The 21,528-nt window shown below is 40.6% G+C and overlaps 1 protein-coding gene across 6 annotated transcripts in view; it reads left to right on the top strand.

Moving 5' to 3' along the window:
- Positions 1-21,528, top strand: part of dip2a (disco-interacting protein 2 homolog A) — a 204,780-nt gene that overhangs the window by 96,610 nt on the left and 86,642 nt on the right. For all 6 annotated transcript variants that reach the window (XM_067443083.1, XM_067443082.1, XM_067443080.1 and 3 more), the window contains exon 2: positions 9,745-9,816. In XM_067443083.1, coding sequence (XP_067299184.1) covers positions 9,745-9,816 — 72 coding nt within the window. The remainder of the gene's footprint in view (positions 1-9,744; positions 9,817-21,528) is intronic.

The following is a 21,528-nucleotide window of genomic DNA, read 5'->3' as shown; positions in this document are numbered from 1 at the left end:
TGTGTCCCGCTGTGGCCATCAGTGTGTGTGTGTCCCGCTGTGGCCGATCAGAGACGGGCTGGCAGTGACTGTGCCAGGCTGGCAGCGGCGTGATCAATGCCAGCGGGTGTGGCGGGCATCAGATGCGCTTCAGTATCGTCTGCAGAGCATTATTTGAGGCTGTTTTCCACAGACCTATTGTTCTCATCTCATGTTGTGCTGGTGTGCTGCAAAGATTCAATGGTTTGGGGATTTATCCTGTTAAAGTGCGTGTGTGTGTGTGTGTGTGTGTGTGTAATATCAGGACACAAATGTGTATAATGTACATGGGTCTGACACAGGTATTACAGGAGAGGGTGTAATATGAGGACATTACCCATGGCCCCACTTTTCAAAAGGCTTATAAATCACACAGGAGGAGATTTTATTAGAAAGTAAAAATGCAGAATGTTTCCTGTGATGGGTAGGTTTAGGGGCAGTGTGTGTGTGTGTGTGTGTGTGTGTGTGTGTGTGTGTGTGTGCGTGCGTGTGTGCGTGTGTGAGAGAGTTTGGGGTATGGTGGCGAGAAAGAGTGTGAGATTTTGAGAATTCTTGTTTATTGGTTTATTATCAGATATCGCATCCGTAGTTTTTCCGTAGTACCTCCCTTACAGAAATATTCTGTTATTAATAATGTTACTAATGAGACATCAAATCATCAACGCATACTTCAGTTTGTAAAAATAAATAAAGGTGTGAATAAACAGTTTGCCATCAGGCATACACTAGAGCACTCTTTTATCACTGAGCTTTTGTTGAGTGTCCTGTATCATTATGAACAGATCCTGGCTGTTTCTCTTCCGGCTCTCTGGTGGAGATTTGTCCCTCTGACACCGTCTCTGAGTCTGGATGTGATTGGACTGAATGCAGACATGGCGATGGGTCATGCCTAAGTTCTGCCTAATTGCCGGCCCCTCCCACTGGCCCCCAGGGGCCCGGCTCTCTGAGATAAGGGGCAGGGGCTGTTTAAAGTGATAGGGCTCTCAGAGACGGCTCCGTTGGGAGGTGAGATCCCTGAAATATATATATATATATATATATATATATATATATATATATATATATATATATATATATATCTATGTGCACCTGCGGTGTTTTGTGTGTGTGTCACGTCTCTGAAAGGAGCTTGTTCTCATTGTCGTTTAAACAAAGCTTTTGGGATTGCCTCAGAGGTGTAAACGTACAAAAATAATTTGTAGTTGAAGAGAGTATCGTCTTACTAGACTTTTGCTATTTTCTGTGTGTAGCTGTTAAAAGTTAAAGTCATTAATTTGGTGTAGAAAAAATGGGTAACCCTTTAGTCTGGGGAACACATATTCACTATTAACTCCGACTTTTGCCTCATAAACTCCTAATTTACTGCTTATTAATAGTTAGTAAGGTAGTTTTTGTAGCGTTTAAGTTTAGGTATTGGGTCGGATTAAGGGATGTAGAATAAGCTCATGCAGAATAAGGCATTAATATGAGCTTTATAAGTGCTAATAAACAGACAATATCCTAGTAATATGCATGAGAATAAGACACTAGTTAATAGTTGAACCTTAAAATAAAGTGTTACTGATTTACAATGAACTCTTTCCCTGCCATTGAGGAGATTTCCGTCATTTGCGCTTCTCTGGCATAGACGAGTTTATTCTGGCAATCCGTGTTGTCAGTGTTATAGATGTGCTGTTACGCACCTTCTGAAAGAGTAAAGCATCTCCGGATCCAAAAACAAGTGAAGAAGAAGAGCTGCGTAAACCAGAAGAAGCGGATAGAAGCATTGCTTACGCACACGTCAGCTTATAAATCTAATGAAACATCGAACCCATGATGAGCATCAGGACTGTGAAGCTTTGGGGTGTTGATGGACTCCATCTGTGTTTTGATCATCTTTCTGAATCCCATCCAGATGTAGTCTTTGACAAAAATGTAATTTTCTCAGCTCAGCTGGCAACAATAATTATACACTATATTGCCAAGAGTTTTGTGACGCCTGCCTTTACCTGCACATGAGCTTTAATGGCGTCCCATTGTTAACCCGTAGGGTTTAATCTGGAGTCGGCCCACCCTCTCTAACAGCTCCAGCTCTTCTGGGAAGGCTTTCCTCAAGGTTTAGGAGTGTGTTTATGGGGATTTCTGCCCATTCTTCTAGAAGCTCATTTGTGAGGTCAGGCACTGATGTTGGACGAGAAGGCCTGGCTCTCAGTCTCCGCTCTAATTCATCCCAAAGCTGATCTATCGGGATGAGCTCAGGACTCTGTGCAGGCCAGTCGAGTTCCTCCACACCAAACTCCTCATCCATGTCTTTATGGACCGACGCTTTGAGCACTGGAGCGCAGTCATGCTGGGACAGGAAGGGGCCGTCCCCAAACTGATCCCACAAAGTTGGGAACATGAAATTGTCCAAAATGTCTTGCTGAAGCATTACGAGTTCCTTTCTACACACTGATCTTGAGCTCATCTGAAGGACACAGAAGTTTGGAGTTATTGACTGAAGTTGGTGACTTCTGCCCACTGTGACCCTCAGCATGCGCTGACCCCGCTCTGTGATTTCACTTCGTGGCTGAGTTGCTGTTGTTCCCAATGGCTTCCTCTTTGTTATAATCCCACTAACAGTTGAGCGTGGAATATTTAGTAGTGAGGAAATGTCAGGAATGGCCTTATTGCACAGGGGTCAGCCTATCACGGCCCCACGCTTGAGTTCACTGAGCTCCTGAGAGAGACCCATTCTTACACTAATGTGTGTAGAAGCGTCTGCAGGCCGAGAGCTTGATCTATACACCTGTGGCCATGAAGGGATTGAACACCTGAACTCAGGGATTTGGAGGGGCGTCCCGATACTTCTGGCAATATAGTGTAAGTTTCAAACAGGTTTCCCATGTCCATACATGACATTAAAATCTGAACAGAAACACTGGGCATCATATCATTTTCTGAGTTTAAGTTGAATAGTAACCAAAGAAAAACTAGGCATCAAACACTAATTGATTTAGAATCACACACTACCAAACTTTCTAATTGTCCCGAAAACAGCAAACGTGCACTACACCCTCACAAATAAAGGCCAGGAAGAGCCAAACATGGGTTTCACACTGATGCCATAGAAGAACAATTTTTGGTTCCCCAAAGAACCATTTTTTCTGACCGTTTTATAGTCTAAAGGACAATTTTGCAATGGAAAGGTTATTTGGATATTTAAGGTTCTTCATGCCAAAGAGCCATTTGAGAAGCTTTATTTGTGTAAGAGACGCGTAACAAACATGAACAATATGCCTTCTAAAATCAGCTCAAGCTATCAGACATGTTTACTGTCCTCCTCCTGAATGAAATCATAGTCTGAAGCTAAAATCTTTGGCTAGCGCAGACTACAAGATTTTCTGTGAAATCCATCCATTCATGTCATTTATTCCAACCTTAAAGGTGAATAGGATAGAGTAAATCAAAAAGATCGCCTTGAATGGGCCGATGTGGCAGCGGTGTCAGAATTACCCTGTGTTCTCTAACCACCGGGAGTAGGAAGTTATCGTCCCGGGACATTAGTCTTTCTGGGAGAAAAGAAGTGCTGTCAATGACTGTCCTCTGAAGGATGGGGAGAGGGCTGGGGGTTTGTAGCCGCTCAAAGATGGACAAGATGGAGCGGCACCTGTAAATGAGAGTCAGCGGGCTCTCCTCTCCAGAGTTTCTCATTTCAGCAGGAATGAGAAATTATTCCTCAGCACAGAAAATATCTGGGTCAGTCTGTGACTGGAATGCACATAAATACACGTCTGGTGTGCGGTGAAAACATAATGGAGATGGAGAGGACATTTACTATAGTGAGTGATGGACAGTAGACAGGAGTCTCAGTAATGATGATGATGATAGAGGAAAAGAAAGAGGCGATCGAGGCATTCCTGCTGGATATATCCTAGGGGCGCGGTCCCGCGGTGGTAAAATCTTAGCCCCGTTTCTGCGCCCGCAGGACCTCTGGAGAGGAATGGGCTAATTTGCAGATTCCAGATGCAGATAGTTGTGCAGATTCCCTCACACAATTAGCACCGAAAATACAAAGAAAGATTCGATTTGGGCCTTTCATCCCATGAGGAAAAGTGCTGTTAATTGCCTTGAATGTGCTCTTGTACTGTACTTCAAATCTTAAAAGTATATTTTCAAAAAGTCATACTTGTAGATATTAGGGCTGTCACAATACTCAATATACTCTTGAACCGTTCGGTACGGTATTCCCGGTTCAGTACGCGCTGGTGAATGCCGTTTTTTTGGGCTTTGCATTTAATGAATTATTTCCATTTCTCTCCGTTTGAAATATTCCTCTCAGTTTATTTCGGCTCTTTCTGAGTGTGCTGTGGGTCTGCGCGCTGATATAAGCAAATATCCAATCATATGCACTAATTATAATACTAGTTTTTCATTGGAAATCTTGTTTCACTCACTAATGCATCATGTTGTGGGATGTAAATGTCATTTCACGTTGACTTTAGGCATGAACCAATAATATTCTGTGATTGATCAGATAGTGCCTCCTCAGTTTATCCTGCTGTCACGAGCTGAAGGTTCATATCTAAAGTCAGTGTGTGTGTGTGTGTGTGTGTGTGACAGCTGAGGCCACCTGACTCTGTCCCCATCAGCAGCTAATGGCCAGTTCTTAAGGTCTGATGAGGAAGGGATGTGCACCTGATCCCCATCCTCTTCCTCACACACACACACACACACACACACACACACACACACACACACACACACACACACACACACACACACACACACACACACAGACACACACACACACAGACACACACACACACACACACACACACACACACACACACACACACACACACACACACACACACACACACACACACACACTGAACTAGAGCATCGTTTAAAGCTCTTACTCTGAGGCTGGGCAATATTCACATCTTCCCATTGTTCCTCTCAGCATCTCTATTGATTATTAGATACATTTTGGTCCAAAATTAACAAAAACTACAACTTTATTCAGCATTGTCATCTCTTCTGGGTTAGTTTTGTCTCCCTCAGACTATAAACGAAGCTCGGCGCTCAGATAACACGTCAGCAGATTTACGAACGCAAACCCAGAAGAGAAGCCAATGCTGAATAAAGTCGTAGTTGTTGTTATTTTTGGACCCAAATGTATTTTCGATGCTTCAAGAGACTCTAATTAACCCACTGATGTCTCATATGGACGACTGTGATGATGTTTTTATTCCCTTTCTGGACATGGACAGTATAGTGTGCATACACTTGCATACACTCTCAGACTAAATATAAAATATCTTAAACTGTGTGTGAAGATGAACGGAGGTCTTACGGGTGTGGAGCGACATTAGGGGGAGGAGTTAATGACAGAAATCTTTATTTTTGGGTGAACTAACCCTTTAAAACGTAATGTGTGTGTTCTGTACGCAGTCCTCACTGAGCTGCGGCCTCCTGTAACAGAAGGAGGCGGTTCAGAGAGACAGGAGAATAGCCCTCCATTGTGTGTGTGTGTGTGTGTGTGTGTGTGTGTGTGTGTGTGTGTGTGTGTGTGTGTGTGTGTGTGTGTGTGTGAGCAGACAATACATGCGTCAGGTCAGCTGCTCTGCTACAGTACGGCATTGTTTGCATGATCCTGGAGACAGTGGAGATCTCAGCGCGGGCATCTGAGCACACTGGAGCTGTGTGTGTGTGTGTGTGTGTGTGTGTGTGTGTGTGTGTGTTTATCACACCTCGGCAAACCCGTCCATCTCGCAGTCTTGCTTGTAGGCTAACTTTGCCATATCTTTAAAGGGTTAGTTCAGCCCAAACTGTAACCCCTGTCCTGAACTCCTCTCCCTCCTGTGGTTGGCCAGCCGTCAGACCTCCGCTCATCTTCACACACAGATGAAGATATTAGTGTTGAAATCCGATGGCTCAGAAAGGCCGTCATTGACACCAATGTCATTTCCTCTCTCAAGACCCATAAAGGCACTAAAGACGTCGTTACAAAGCCCATCTCACTACAGCGGCTCGACAATCATTTATGAAGACACCAGAAGAGTTTAGGTGCGCAAAAAACTAAATAACGACTTATATAGTGATGGCCGATTTCAAGACAAAGCTTCGAACCGTTATGAGTCAGTGAATCGATTCATGATTCGGATCGCCAATGTCTCGTGATTTCAGCAGTTTGACTCACGATCCGAATCATGAATCGATTCACTGACTCATAACGGTTCGAATCTTTGTCTTGAAATCGGCCATCACTATATAAGTCGTTATTTAGTTTTTCCGGTTGGATGTGTTGACCGTGATCCAGCTGTTTAAATGCTGTGTTTTCCCATCGCCCCTCCCGCTGATTCTCATCCTCTCCGGGCTGGGAAAGACTCGGGAGGGCTCGCTTTTCTTTAGTGGTGTCAGTCAGCAGGGCCGCGGCCTCCACGCTCAATCAATATGGCTTTTGTTAGAAGAGAAAAGGCTGCTTTAGATGCTGGGTTTGGAGGGAAGCAGGGGGATGAGGATAACAAGGGAATAAGCATCCCGGCACAAGGCGTCCACATTCCCAAACCGCTCCCGTGGGCCACATTTCCCAGCAGCCAAATCATTTTTCAGGCATCGTGTCTTTCATTTATCTATGAGAGCTTGTTTCTGCCACAGGATAAAACATTTATTTACCTCACAATTCTGACTCTATCACTTGGAATTACACTGCACTACTCTTCTTATTTAGTTTTTTTGTCTTGTTTCCAGTCCAGATATTTAAATATTCTTAAATGAAGATTAATTTACTAGTTGAGTAAAACATAAAGATATTTTTTTCTTGTTTTCTGGGGAAAAATATCAAAAGTTTTTGCTTAAAACAGGTGAGAAAAAGACGGAAACTAGAAACAAGATTTCAGAAATAAGATTATTTCTCTCACCCCATTGGCTGATCATTTTACCTGTTTCAAGCAAAAACTCACTTCATTTAGATTTTATTTTCAACAAAACAATAAAAAATATCCTGTCGTTTTTACTTATCTAGTAAATACTTCTTGTTTTAAGAATTGTTAGATATTTAGACTAGAAACAAGACAAAAATACTGAGTAAGAAGAGCATTTTTTGCAGTGTATGAGTTTATATCTCGCAATTCTGAGGAAAATGTCATCAAGTGAGATAAAAAGTCGCGATTATCTTTTCAAATGTTTTATTTTGTGGCGGAAACAAGCTCCCATATTTATCAGTCATGAGCTTTAAGATGAAAAAACCATGAGCTTATACTTTCTGATGAGTTTTTAGTGTTAATTTTGTATTTATTTGCACAGACGTTTATTATTATTGCCCTTAACATGATAAAGACTTATATCAGTTTCTAATGTTTTATTTTGTATTCATTTAGACTAAATCATGTCAGCCATTTATCGGTGAACATAAGAAAAAACAACAGTGTTTATCGGTATCTGCCAAAATTCAGATTTCTGATCATCCATGAATTTTCTCACAGTCATAGCGCTGTGAAAATACTATAAACCAGTCCCTGTGACCTGATTGGGTGGTTGTTTTCATGCTTATTTGGCCTGTTTTATAGTTATAATGTCTGATCGTGGGTTTCATGTCAATAATCGCAGCTGAGCATTGCTGAAACCCCTCAGCTAAAGCCAGCCTAGGCTTGTTTGCTGGTCTAAGCCGGTTTAAACTGGTCTTCCAGTCTGGTGACGCCGATGAAAAGAGTCCAAAACCCCTCTAAAACCAGTCCTGTTTTCATCTAACCGTCCATTTATCCATCAATCTGCCAGAATTTAGACTCAGCTGACCGTGACACTCACAAACGGGTTTTCATTCCTCATTCTTTTGACTTCCCAGTGTTTATTTCTCCTCGTGCGATGGAGGGATGAGTGAAGTGTGCCCGTGCCGCTGTGGTGGATTACTGATCGGAAAGGTCTCCATTAGTTTATGAAATATGAAATAGCATGTGTCCCAGACAGCCTGTAATTACGCGTGTGTTTCAGAGGCCAGACCGCCGTCAGCAATATCTGCAGGAGGAAAATCACTCCAAGTGTGTCAGTGGAATTGTATTTTAATAAGTATTTATGAAGTTTGGATTAAAAAACCCATAAATCTCAGCTGATTTATTAAACAGCTGCTGCAGATGACTTGTGCAGTACATTAAATGTAATGTTTTTAGGTTTGAAGGTTTGTTTTAGACTAGTACAATCTTCCTAATACTCTTCTGTTGAACAGCTTCTCTACCGTTCAAGAGTTTACCGGTCGGTCCATGCTTTAATTTGATCAAAAATACTGTAAAAACGATAATATTGTGAAATATTATAATTCAAACAAATGTCTCTGTGAATATATGTTAAAGTGTGATGTGTTACTGTTGTTCTGCTTCATATTGTGTGGAAATGAAATTCCATCTGCATTTAAATCTGCTGTAAATCTTTTATCTTTTGTAAGTAAGTCTTTACTGAGCCTCTTTATGAATTTAATGTGCCCTTCCTGAATGAAAGTATTGATTTAATTCAATAATATGGCTGTCACACATTGGCTTGACTTGATAGTCCAGAAGGCTTGACGCTGATGAACGATGAAATAATATTTAATAAACACGAGCACCAACACAATAACACAATAACAAAGAACAGATGAAGACTGAGGGTTTAATACACCAGGTGATAGGGATGCACTGATATGAACATTTTGCCCTGCTTCTGTTACAAATTTGCGGGGACCAATCACAAACCGGCTTATCCGCTTTCGGTGGGTTTAACACGATGACGGATAGAGAAGCGGTGGATCGTTAGTCTGATTGGTCGAAGGACTATCAAATTACATACAGAGTGATTTGAACTATGCCCGTTAATCACGCCTCTTGTGCAGGAGAAAATACAGAGCAGACTCCACAGACCAGTGTTCAATATTAAAGGGTTAGTTCAGCCAAGAATGTAACTCCTCTCCCTCCTGTGGTTGGCCAGCCGTCAGACCTCCGTTCATCTTCACACACTGATGAAGATATTAGTGTTGAAATCTGAAACTTTTCGCATTTCAAAACAAAGCTTCGAGTGAATCAATTTATGATTCGGATCGCCAATGTCACGCGATTTCAGTAGTTTGACTCACGATCCGAATCATGAATCGATTCACTGACTCATAAGGGTTCGAAGCTTTGTTTTGAAATCGGCCATCACTATATAAGTCGTTATTTAGTTTTTAACGCACCTAAACTCTTCAGGTGTCTTCATCAATGATTGTAGAGCCGCTGTAGTGAGATGGGCTTTGTAACGACGTCTTTAGTGCCTTTATGGGTCTTGAGAGAGGAAATGACATTGGTGTCAATGAAGGCCTTTCTGAGCCATCGGATTTCAACACTAATATCTTCATCTGTGTGTGAAGATGAGCGGAGGTCTGACGGCTGGCCAACCACAGGAGGGAGAGGAGTTCAGGACAGGGGTTACAGTTTGGGCTGAACTAACCCTTTAAGATTGAGTTTAACAGCATTAGACTCCATTTAAGATAGTTATTACAGTGCATGTGGAAATTCATATTGTCTCTTCAGAAAGGTTGATAAATTAAAATATATTTCAGTGAACACTGGGATATGTGTGTGTGTATATACTGGGAAGTGATGTGTGTGTGGATGTTTTGGGGGCCGTGTGGAGCTGAGCTGAACTTTCTCTGTGCCAGGACGCTGGGCTGACTCTGAGCAATGCCATGCCAGCTTTCCAAACACAGAATACATGATTCATCACAATCCCTTTGTCTCTCTCTCTCCGTCTCTGTAGGTGACATCACACAGAAAGGCTATGAAAAGAAAAGAGGGAAATTATTGGCGCCCTACATACCCCAGATACAAGGTAAACAGCTCACTCTTATCAACTCTACTGTACAGATGCTGTTTAACCGAGTGTTTTTTCAGTCAGGACGCATGTCTGGGTTATAAAATCCTCACCGCTTCGACCTTCGGGAGAGCTGTGAAGCTTACTGCGCTCTGAAATGATCTGAAGTACATGGATCTGTTAAGGATACTCTGAGCTAATGGAAACAGTGTGTGTGTGTGTGTGTGTGTGTGTGTGTGTGTGTGTGTGTGTGTGTGTGTGTGTGTGTGTGTGTGTGTGTGTGTGTGTGTGTGTGTGTGTGTGTGTGTGTGTGTGTGTGTCTCTGGGGAAGAGGAGTTATCCACACTGTAAAACTAAAAACTAAGTGCAGGCTTCAATCTGCCTCAAACTCTCAATTATGTGGTGTGTGTGTGTTGTTTGGTTTAGGGGCGGTTAGCAACTGTCCATAGATGCAGGCATGATACCTCTTTCCATATTCTCAATACATGACATGGCAATTATTTATGGATCCTTGCTCTTTCACCTCTAAAATGGAAGAAATTCTTCCTTTTGGGGGCTTATGTTTGTTTTATTCATGTCTTTTATTTGAAACCAGAGCTGGACAGTAACTAAGAACATTTACTTGAGTACTGTACTTAAGGACACTTTTTGAGTATCTGTAATTTACTTGAAACTTATGAATTTTACTTCACTACATTTGAAAGACAAATATCGTACTTTTTACTCCACTACATTTCTATCAAGGTCGAAATTCGTTTCTGTAGCAGCTCTGAAAGTCAGCGGATGATTGTTTCCTTCACTCTAAAAAATGCTGGGTTAAAAACAACCCAAGTTGGGTTGAAAATGCACCGACCCAACAATTGAGTTGTTTTAACTTAGTAAAGGTGTGAGAATATCAGATGTGTATCAGTGTATTGGATCCGTGCATTCAGCCTTAAAGTGACAGCAGCTTTATAAAGAGCTTTATAGCTTTTCTACAAGTATTTAAATGAGTTTAAGTTAGTCGTATGCTAGTGTGTCAGACGGAGTGTCACTGACTGGCTTAAACCATGATGGCATAATGTGCATTCATACAACAATAATAAAATGATGCGGCGACATAAAGGAAATTAACTTTAATTTAATTTAAAACTTTAAGTACTTGATACTTAAGTACTTTTGAAAACAAATACTTCTGTACTTTTACTTCAGTAAAAATCCGTTTTTACACCACAATTTTGTCCACCTCTGTTTGAAACATCTGAGTATACATGGGATAGTTCACCTAAAAATGAAAATGATGTAATTATTTTAAATCATGACAGCTCTCTGGATGGTTTTAGCATGTTATTGAATATGGCAATGATAATGTATTTGGTCTTGGTGGAGTTTTTCTGCGACGCTGCTGCTGCTGATGTTGATTATTGTTGCTTCTGCAAAGCAAGTATGGACTTGTTACTGCTAACAGAACCGCTGCTATTGAGCATGTAAGATCTGCTGCTGCTGCATAAATAGACATACATCAATCCTGTAGCAGACCCAGGTGGAGCTGGGGAGGTGGAGGGGTTCAGGGAACTCTGATTGGCTGCATCCCGAGTCTATATAATAGGTGAAAAACAGTATGTGACACAAAACAAAACAAAAGAGTAGGCAAAAAGTACCTAAATGACCTATTACTTCTGGCGAGATTCTGAAGTGTGCATATGAGGGACACTTTACTATCCCATGAGGATTTTGTGAATGGTAGTAAAGCAACGCACCTGACGCTGTAGGTCACATGATAATGACAACATGGCCAATGTAGTACGTCCAGACTACGCTCATACTACACACATACTGGATATAGAACATACTTTTTTAGCGGCCATGACCTAATTATTCAAAATAAGTACCTACTTAAGAGAGTATGCAATTTCGGATGCTGGACTAGCCTATAGCAAACACCGAACCAGACTATTCAAATGATGAGCAAGCAATCTCATTGGCTGCAGGATTAGCATAGCCAATCAGTATGTGTCATGAACTAGATATTTATGCAATTCCAAATTCACATCATTTTCTTTCTTCTGTGTAACTCAAAATTAGGATATTTAGCAGAATGTTCACACTGCTTTTTTCCAAAAAATTAAAGTGAATTGGGACAGGAGCTGTTGAGATCCATAAAAGTATTTAAAAAATTGTCCATGGGACTTACTTTAATACTTCTAATACTTTTCCAAGTATTGTGCAGTCATATAATAGCTCAGTGTGAGGAACAGACTGAAAGTATTATGGTTATTTAAAGAAAAGCTTCCTATCTGACATTTCTCTAAAATCTCTAAAATCGTATTATGAACATTATTCTGTGTCCTGGCTTGATGTATCCTGACATGTTTGAAGGAAAAGAAAAGAAAAAAAAACATTTATATGATTTTTGAGTGAACTTGGGTAAAAAATTGCACACGAACATTGATCTTGTTGGAAACCATGTTACTTTAATAATACTTACAATATGTACAACATTTTTCAATTCATTATCATTTTAGTGTAAGTTTGAGTAATTTCAGTTAATTGACAAGAAAACATTTTTGGATATGTTTTTGGGTAAGTTTTTGATGTAATATTCAGGCCTATCTTTTATTTGATTTGAGCTTTATTCCACTGACCAAAGCGATGTTTAACAGTTGTATTTGTCACAGCAGTGGTAAAGCTGAAGGAGCTCATTATAATTGAGTTTGCAGGTTATCTCCCGTTCCAGATCAATGGCATCTGTTTTGGAGATTTTGTTCCCACGCCACGGTCAATAATTCGACTGCTCGTGTCTTTCTGAGCAGTCACTGCAAGCTCCATCTGTATTCCTCGTGTTTGCTTAATTTTAGACTGGCCCATGACTGGCGAATGTATTTTATGACCGTTGCGGTGTCTTGTGGAAAAGTGAACGTCTGTCTGGGCCCCCACTCTGTATTTTTGGTTTGGCTTTGAAACGGAGAATGAGGACTTGATTTTAAATCAGCAGAGATGGCTCTCCATTCTTTGTCTTTGTCATTTTCTAAGCAGGCTAACAGACCACCACTTTTCCTCCCATGATCCTCTCTGTGCTCTGCGGGTCCTGAAACCCTTGTGAAAAAGAAGTGTACTTTAGCATAATTAACAAAAAATACTCATCACAGAAATAATATATTTTAAAAGAAAATACTTAAGTGTGACTTGAATGTGATAGTTTCAGACACTTAACTTCATGTCAAATAAAAATATACATGCTTAAATCCTGTAGCAGATTGAGGCAGGTGGAGCTGGGGAGGTGCATAGACTGTAAAAAAATATGGACGTAGTGTCCGTGACGTCACCCATAGGATTCTGAAGAACATTTCTGAAGCGTAAAGTAGAGACGAGCTGGCCGTTGCCATCTTGGATAACTGAAAATGGGCAAAGAGGCGGGATGTGGGCGGAGCTTATGGTGACGCGATGACTAACAGACAGCAGATAAATGGCTATCCACCTGTCAATCAAAGTGGCCACGCCCTTAATTATGCAGAACTTTAAGGCTTTATATAATGTAAATGTATGAGTTATTAAAAAAAATTTCACCCCCTCACAGTCATGAAGGGCAAAATTGGCCGTATAGACCAAAAGTACAATTTGTACCATGTGTTTTTTTTCTGCTGTAAAGTTGGCCATTTTAACATGGGGCTCAATGAGATTTGCTCCTTCCGGAGCCCCAGTGGCCAGTTGAGGAATTGCAATTTAAGTCACTTCCAAATTGGCTTCAACAGACACTGGTGGAGGATCTGCTTAGGGAGGTGGAGGAGTTAAGAGGAACTCTGATTGGCTGCGACCTAAATCGCATACTTACGCATATATAGTAGTCGTAAAACAGTATGTGAGATATATATATATATATATATATATATATATATATATATATATATATATATATATATATATGAACATATTTGTAATTATACATTTTTTATGATGTAGTTGCAATTTAGTACATTTAAAATGTTCCTTTTTAAATGTAATATCAAATAGTAAAATTCATTTAAAATTACAATAAAGTACTTAAGTCAACACATCAAAATAAGTGAAATAAGAACATGTTAAGAGCACCAGAAGTACAATGAAATGACCGTACTACACTTTAGTTCAATGTTGTTTTATATTTTGCATAATCCATTTATTCACTTTTTGAGCATTGACCTGAAAATTAATTTTCCAACTTAAACTGTTGTAAATCTTGAATACTCTGCAGCTCAGTCAAGAAGAGACTTGGCAGATTAATGCTAATGTGAAAGAAGTTTAAAAAAAAGTGAACTTATTTTACATTTATTATGAAAATTGTTCTTTCAATTTGTGTATGAAATAAATATTTTCAACACTGCGAAAAATAAAATAAAAAAGGCATAAATCAGAACAAGTTTTGTTTCAAATTTGAGGTTGATATCTCCAGAAATGAGCTTTTAGTGAGATTTGGTTTGTGTGCAGTACCAAAAGCTTCCACTAGATGAGATTAAATTAATCTCCAACGTGCTCATTTTTGTAGCCTGACAAGCCAGAGCCACATCCAGATGTTTGGTCTGGAAACTCACCATTGACGGCTCAATCCGAGGGGCGGGATAAACGGTTGTCTTTCAAACTCCCTCTGCACGCGATAGGATAGCGCTACACCAACCAGAGCAACGAAGGTGAAGCAGAGCTCGTTGATAGATTAAACATTCGCCGTATCCGGTCAGCTAAACTCCGAACACATCTTCCCTTCTTAAGAATGACTTCAGTGCCGTTCTTTGTTCTTTTCTCAGAGAAAAGCTGAACTCAAGTCTTCCAGAGTCGCGGTCAAAGCGGATTCGAGAGACCGCCGTTCGCCAGTTTCTGTGTTTACTAGAAGCACGCAAACGCAACTCGGCCGTAGTCATTATGGCCCCGCCCACCGACTCTATACACGATGTGATTGGCCTGTCCAGATTGTGAGGAACACAGCTCAGAAGGGTATTGAGAGTTCCTAGACGACACTCGCGGGCAGATTAAATTTGCTGCCGCTAGGGTGCGTCTAGATTTCTAGGCTATCGTTTTTGACCACGAACAATACAAACCTGACTATTTGTTCAGGACCATGTAACCTTTTTTAATCATGTCCAAGAAAAAAATTATACATAAAACTAAACGTATATTTTTTTCCGATCAAAAATCCCCAGAGGCTTAAAGAGCAACAATAGATTTTTAAAACATAATGATATAACATAAGTGCCTGTACAGTCTCTTACGGCGCACTTAATCGGCCTATATTTCATCAATATATTATCTGCAAAAACAGCTTTTTAATAATAATAATAATAATAATAATAATAATAATAATACTAAGATATGAAGTACACATTCAATACATAGTGCACTTCTTTTTCACGGGGGATGTCAAAGAGGGTATAAACTAAAGATTTGTCCTCATGCCTCATGCTCTCTGAATCAGGCTTTGAATCTGTGTGGTCATAATCCCAGCTGATGTTCTCCACCTCAGAACAAACAGGAAAACGACACACAACTTCTGCTGGACACTTCTATAGGTCACCAATATTGTGCTCAGCCACTAGAGCAAATCTCTAAGCCATTTCTCAGGAAATCTCCACGCTGCCTGTTTATGTAACCAATTAAAGACTCCTAATGAGGGCTCAGTCATTAAGGCTGGCACATCTCCTAAAACTCTTCTAACATCTCCTGAAACATTCTGTCCTGAGATCTGACCGGCAACAATCGTTTGGAAGCAGGAATGCGATTGGTTGGTTATCAGCCAATTGTGGAGAGGCATTAACTCGCTTAGCGACTGGACTGAGGTGCTTGTAGCATTTATGGCTGTGTTATCTTTGCACATAGTTGGGCTTTTATGAAGCTGTTGAGATTACACACACTATTAGGACATCGTGTCAGTGGTGTGTGTGTGTGTGTGTTAGCTGTTATGATGTTGCACACTGTGTCTTATTGTCCTCATACAACTTTAGCCGTGAGTAAGCTTTAGTTGAGCTAAGCAGGATTGGAGGGTTTGAGGTGGAGTGTTTCCCAGAACCAGAGGCATGTCCCGTCCAGCCCTCACAGGACCTGATAGAGACACCAGCACTGTTATCATGCTGGAGCTGTGCAACTATTGGAAAGAGATAAAGCAGTCACGGTGGACTTAATAAGAGAGGAAACTAGAGATGTTTTAATAAGACAGACTTAAAGGAATAACAATCATGTTTGCAGTATAAAGTCCATGGGGAGCATAGCAACTCAGAGGGTTTATTTTTGGTTAAATATATAAAAATAGAGCACTTATATTAAATCTTCCATTCACAAATATGAGCTGTTTGATCTGTAAAGTTGTCGTTTTAAAGGTGGGACTGTTGTTCCAGACAGATGCTTATACTCCACCGTTTAAACGTTTGGGGAAGGTCATGTTTTTCAATGTTTTTGAGTCTTTTCTGCTCACCGAGGATGCATTTATTTGACTAAAAACACAGGGAAAATAACTATAGTCATATATTATTACAATTCAAAATAATAATTTTCTATATGAATATATAGTAAAGTATAATTTATTCCTGTGATCAAAGCTGAATTTACCAGTCTTCAGGGTCACGTGATCCTTCACAAATGATTCAGATATGAAGATTTGATGCTCAACAAATGTTGAAATTCATAATTTTGCAGAAAACATCATTCAGGATTCTTTGATGAATAGAAAGAACAGAATTACTGTGAAATGTAAAAGTCTTTACTGTCACTTCTGATCAATTTAATGCATCCTTGCTGGATAAAACTAATTTCTTTAACCCGCGAATGCATGACTGTTTGGCCAATCATTATTACATATTCAGGGGCGACCCTGATCTAAATCAGACGTGGATGGACCTCTACCCTACGGTGGCCCAGTAGTGCAGCCGTACTAAATTAAACCACAACACAACGGAAACGAGGCACAACAGAACGGAAAAGCTCCCGTCCACGAGGGGGCTCTCGGAGTGCAATAAAGTTAGTTTTCCTTGCCATTGCTCTATAGATTGGCCAGTCTTACAAATATATAAACACTACGGTAGAGTTTAGATTCTCTACCCGAGCCAAAGCCCGAACCTGACCCTGCACTATCCTCGGGTCAGGTAGGGCCGGGCCCGTGATCAAGCGTTTGTTTTTTTAATCATTAGCCTACTTTACTAGTCTAATTGGGTGGGCAAAAAGCTATGCTATAATCAGAAATTATATGTATATTTAGAAAAGTAAGAACTAATACAACAACTAAGAAACAAATGTGTAGGCTACAAAGTTGCACAAGTCAGGATTAGTGTAAATGTGTGTTAAACTCACAGCTCGAGCAGTGATGAAGCGCAGCGTTATAAACACAAACGCTCTGTGTCAAGAGCTGCTCGCGTCAACACTGCACTTTGCTCAATTAAATATCTTCGAATCGTTTCGTTTAAAAGTGGTCATTTCAAGCTTTCTATACGCATATTTCTCATGTCTGTGAGGCGAGTAGCTGCTGAGTTTGGGTTTATTTATGAGACGCGCTCCAGTTCATGAGATGAAATGAAAGCGATCACTCCCACGACTTCACCTCGCGATTATAGTCTGCTATTTGCTTTTTATTTATTAAATCCAGCAATTGGTCTAAGAAACCTTTTTTAAAATTAAGATACAATTTAAAAAAAACGAAATAAATGCTTTCTACAAAACAAAACTTAATATTAAACTAAATATAACCACCAAAATCATTTCTGACCCACTCGCATCTTTTCACTCATCATAATCAGATGACATGTAAAAATAATATTATAATATTTAAACATAAATATGAAGGAAAAAACACATTGTTTAATGGCTACAACAAAGTAAGCTACAGATAAATGTCTGAGCTGGATTTGAGCAAACATCAGTTTAGCGGTGAGCGGATCATGAGCGCGCACCTGCGGATTATTGAGCGGAGTCAGGTCAGCTTTATTTATAGCCTATAGCGCTTTTACAATGACGATGGTTTCAAAGCAGCTTCAAAGTGTTAAACAGGACAATATTGCAACAAAATGTTATTCGGCTGTACAGTCGCTGTGGAGAAAACTGAAAACTAAATGTAGTTTTATCATGAGCCTCACCAGTCCGCTTCGCTGCGCTTTGCTCATTACAGGCTCGTTCTCGTCAAACGCCCACGTATTGAACAATGGTCGGGTTTAAATCGGGCTCGGGCTCATAATTACAGTTAATGTGTCGGGCCGGGCCGGGCTCGGACACAACGTGCACGGGCTCGGGTAGGGTCGGGCTTGATTTTTTGAGCCCGATCTAACCTCTACACTACGGTCAGTTTTAAGTGTGTAACTATTGTATATCGACATGAAATATCAACTCAAAATCACCTACATGCATTATAGCTGCATATTTATACTCGAAAACGCTTTTACTCGCGATCACGGCGCTTGATGCCTAAGGGAACGTCTGCCAATTCCACCAAGTGGTTGAAATGTATAATTTTATTAATTAAAATTACTTTTTTTGTTTTGTTTAAATGTTCAAATTCTAATGTTATGCATTGAGTCAGTTTTTTAGAATACAAAAAGCTGTGGGATTTTAACATGTCTGTTTTTAAATGTTAAAAGTAATTTTAATTTATACACATGACATGTTTCAACTGCTTGGTGGAATTGGCAGACATTCCCTTGGGCATCAAGCGCCATGGCAGCGTCTAAAAGCGTTTTTGAGTATAAATATGCAGCTATAATGCCTGTAGGTGATTTTGAGTTGATATTTCATGTCGATATACAATATTAATCTATATTAATTTTTTGGGGGAATTTTACAAACAACAACAAACATATTTTCTGTGATAATCAACAGAAAGTCACAGTATTTACAAAAGCAGGATTAACACATAATGTAGTAAATAGTGATAAAGCAGTGGTCCAGTGTGCGCCGCCCGTGTGTATCCGTCTTTGTGTGTTTGGTGCAGTGTGTGACCTGCCCTGAGCTCAGTGAGGTTGTTTAGGGATATGAGCGAAGCCCTAATGAATGCTCCACCGGGCCAACACAGCAGTAGCTGAAGGGCCTTCAGTGCTTCCCGGGGTCAAGAGGTCAATATGAAGCGGTTGCTAGGCAAACGGTTTGGGAGAAGGTAAACAATCCCGTGTCACTTGTGTTGACTTTACATGGAAAACGGCTCTGAGTTTAACACAAAGATAAAGGTCACTAGTTGTCTTAACCTGTGATAGATGTTCCCTCACGCCACAGCAGTTCACAATGAATAGATAGTTTGGTTTATAGATCCTATGACAAAGGCAGGACTATGTTTTTATTAGGGGTGACCCCGAATAGTCGAAGATTCGATGCATCGATATGTGGAGCTGGATTTGACCACTGATCTCACGGTCGAATCTTCACGGGTGTTATGAAACGAGGATCATACCATTTTGGCAATATGGGGGTGCTCAATAATTTAAAGACAGGGCTCAGCGCTGCGCTGTGCCTTTAAAATTCAAACACAATATTTTCAATGAGTGTAACTTACACACACCGGCGGCACCATTTGTCCGCAACGACTTAAGAAGTTGTTTAAAATCCTGCCGCGCCACAGAGCGCCATTTCAATGTTTTATATAAAATTTATATTATATTTCCCTCAAATCGTCAATGTACAATCTGATTTCACCCTGTGCTACAAGATACACTCATCGTGCAGCTCTTCAGTCAGAAGTCGATTCAAAACTTAGCTCGTGTGTATATAATGTGTGTGTCCGGTGTGAGATCCTGAGACGGCGCTGAGCTTCAGTTCGGTGTGCGACCCCCTTTAACCACAATCGGCTTCAGAACGGGCATGTAAACGCACTCAAAGTGTTCTTTTCCTCTCTAGGCAGGTATTTTTTTTAGGTTTATTTATCAAAATGTTCTTGTATATATTTGTGTGATGTTCTGTTTCGATCCCGGCTTTAACATGTTATGAGAGAACGGTTTACGAATGTTTATCCACCACGTAACCTTTATTTAAATCTAAATAAGAAAGCCATTGTCAGTTCGTCTGTCAGTGGGCAGGCGGTTTTGGTCGCTTTATTAAAGGGTTAGTTCACCCAAAACTTAAATTTCTGTCATTAACTCCTCCCCCTAATGTCGCTCCACACCCGTAACACTCCGTTCATCTTCACACACAGTTTAAGATATTTTAGATTTAGTCCGAGGGCTTTCTGTCCTTTGAATGTAAGTATATGCACACTATACTGTCCATGTCCAGAAAGGGAATAAAAACATCCTCACAGTCGTCCATATGAGACATCAGTGGGTTAATTAGAGTCTCTTGAAGCAGAGAAAATACATTTGGGTCCAAAAATAACAAAAACTACGACTTTATTCAGCATTGTCTTCTCTTCCGTGTTCCTCAAATAAAGATTTAAACGGTTATGAATCAGCGTATTAATTCATGATTCGGATCGCCAAGGTCACGTGATTTCAGCAGTTTGGCACACGATCCGAATCATGAATCAATACGCTGATTCATAACCATTTGAATCTTTATTTGAGGAACACGGAAGAGAAGACAATGCTGAATAAAGTCGTATTTTTTGATATTTCACTGATCACTGATGTCACATATGGACAACTTTGATGATGCTTTCATTCCCTTCTGGACGTGGACAGTATAGTGTGCATACACTTACATTCAAAGGACAGAAAAGCCCTCGGAATAAATCTAAAATATCTTAAAGCAGCACTGGGTAACTTTTGCTCTCGGGGTCCCCCTACAGTTGGGGAAAAAAAATGATAATAAATAATAACTACTGTCGTAAGCTCTGTCATCCTACATCAGGGGATGCCATCGCGCGTGCATTTGTTGACATGACAGCCCTGATAGCCCTGAACTAGTGATGCGCGGGTCGTCCCATAACCCGCGGACCCCGTATGTCTATTTAATGGTCGCGGGTGCGCGGCGGGTTGTAAAAATATATACAGTGGTGCGGGGCGGGCCGAATAACTTCATAAAAGCGTCCCGCGGGTCGGTGCAGCGCTAACAGTTCCCCTGAACACTGCAGGAGGAGTTCACATGCAGGTGTTCTTCTGGCGGCGCGTGTGAAATGTCTTCATCAGGTACAGTCAGTGGCAGATGCTTCAGCATGTCATATGAATATCATTTCATGGGTTTTATTTTTGTCAAACACCAAATAATGGCGATGCTCACGTTTACAAGCCAGCGTCATTATAGTAGTCTATTGGTTAGCGTTTTCCAGAATCTATATGATACTTCAGTTCAATGTTTGAGTGGTAGGTAATCACCGTAACAAGCAGGACAGCATCGGTCGGGCACGCCTCCTTCAGCTCACGCCGACGAGCAAACGCTGGTCACATGTTGATCCTCGTCCTGCCTTTAATCACAGCACTCGTTTCCTCTTATTGCTTTCCTCCAACAAAACCTTTTCTTTCTTATTTGTCTGTGCTGCTTCGGACATAACTATATTATCCGACGAACAAAGTTGGGCTCGCACGTCCGAATGTAAGGAAGTGTGTGTGTTGGTGGAAGTGACGTATATGCCGTAAAGCAGTCGAATTTTGTAGTTCTTTTTGTTCTCGGGTTACTGCCCAAAACCCGACGTTTAAAAGTACGATTAAAAACGATACAGACCCCATCAGGCTATGGCAGACGTGTCATTCAACCTATTGTAAGTCAATGTATCATCACAAGAGTCTTGAAAATATATTATGAAGGTTGAAAAATTACCTAGTGCTGATTTAAACTGTTTGTGAAGATGAACGGAGGTCTTACGGGTGTGAAACAACATTAGGG

This window comes from Pseudorasbora parva, chromosome 5 (genome assembly GCF_024679245.1).
Source record: "Pseudorasbora parva isolate DD20220531a chromosome 5, ASM2467924v1, whole genome shotgun sequence".
NCBI classification, from domain to species: Eukaryota; Metazoa; Chordata; class Actinopteri; order Cypriniformes; family Gobionidae; genus Pseudorasbora; species Pseudorasbora parva.
The sequence above is the reverse complement of the archived record's forward strand: the minus strand, read 5'-3'. Positions and strand labels throughout refer to the sequence as shown.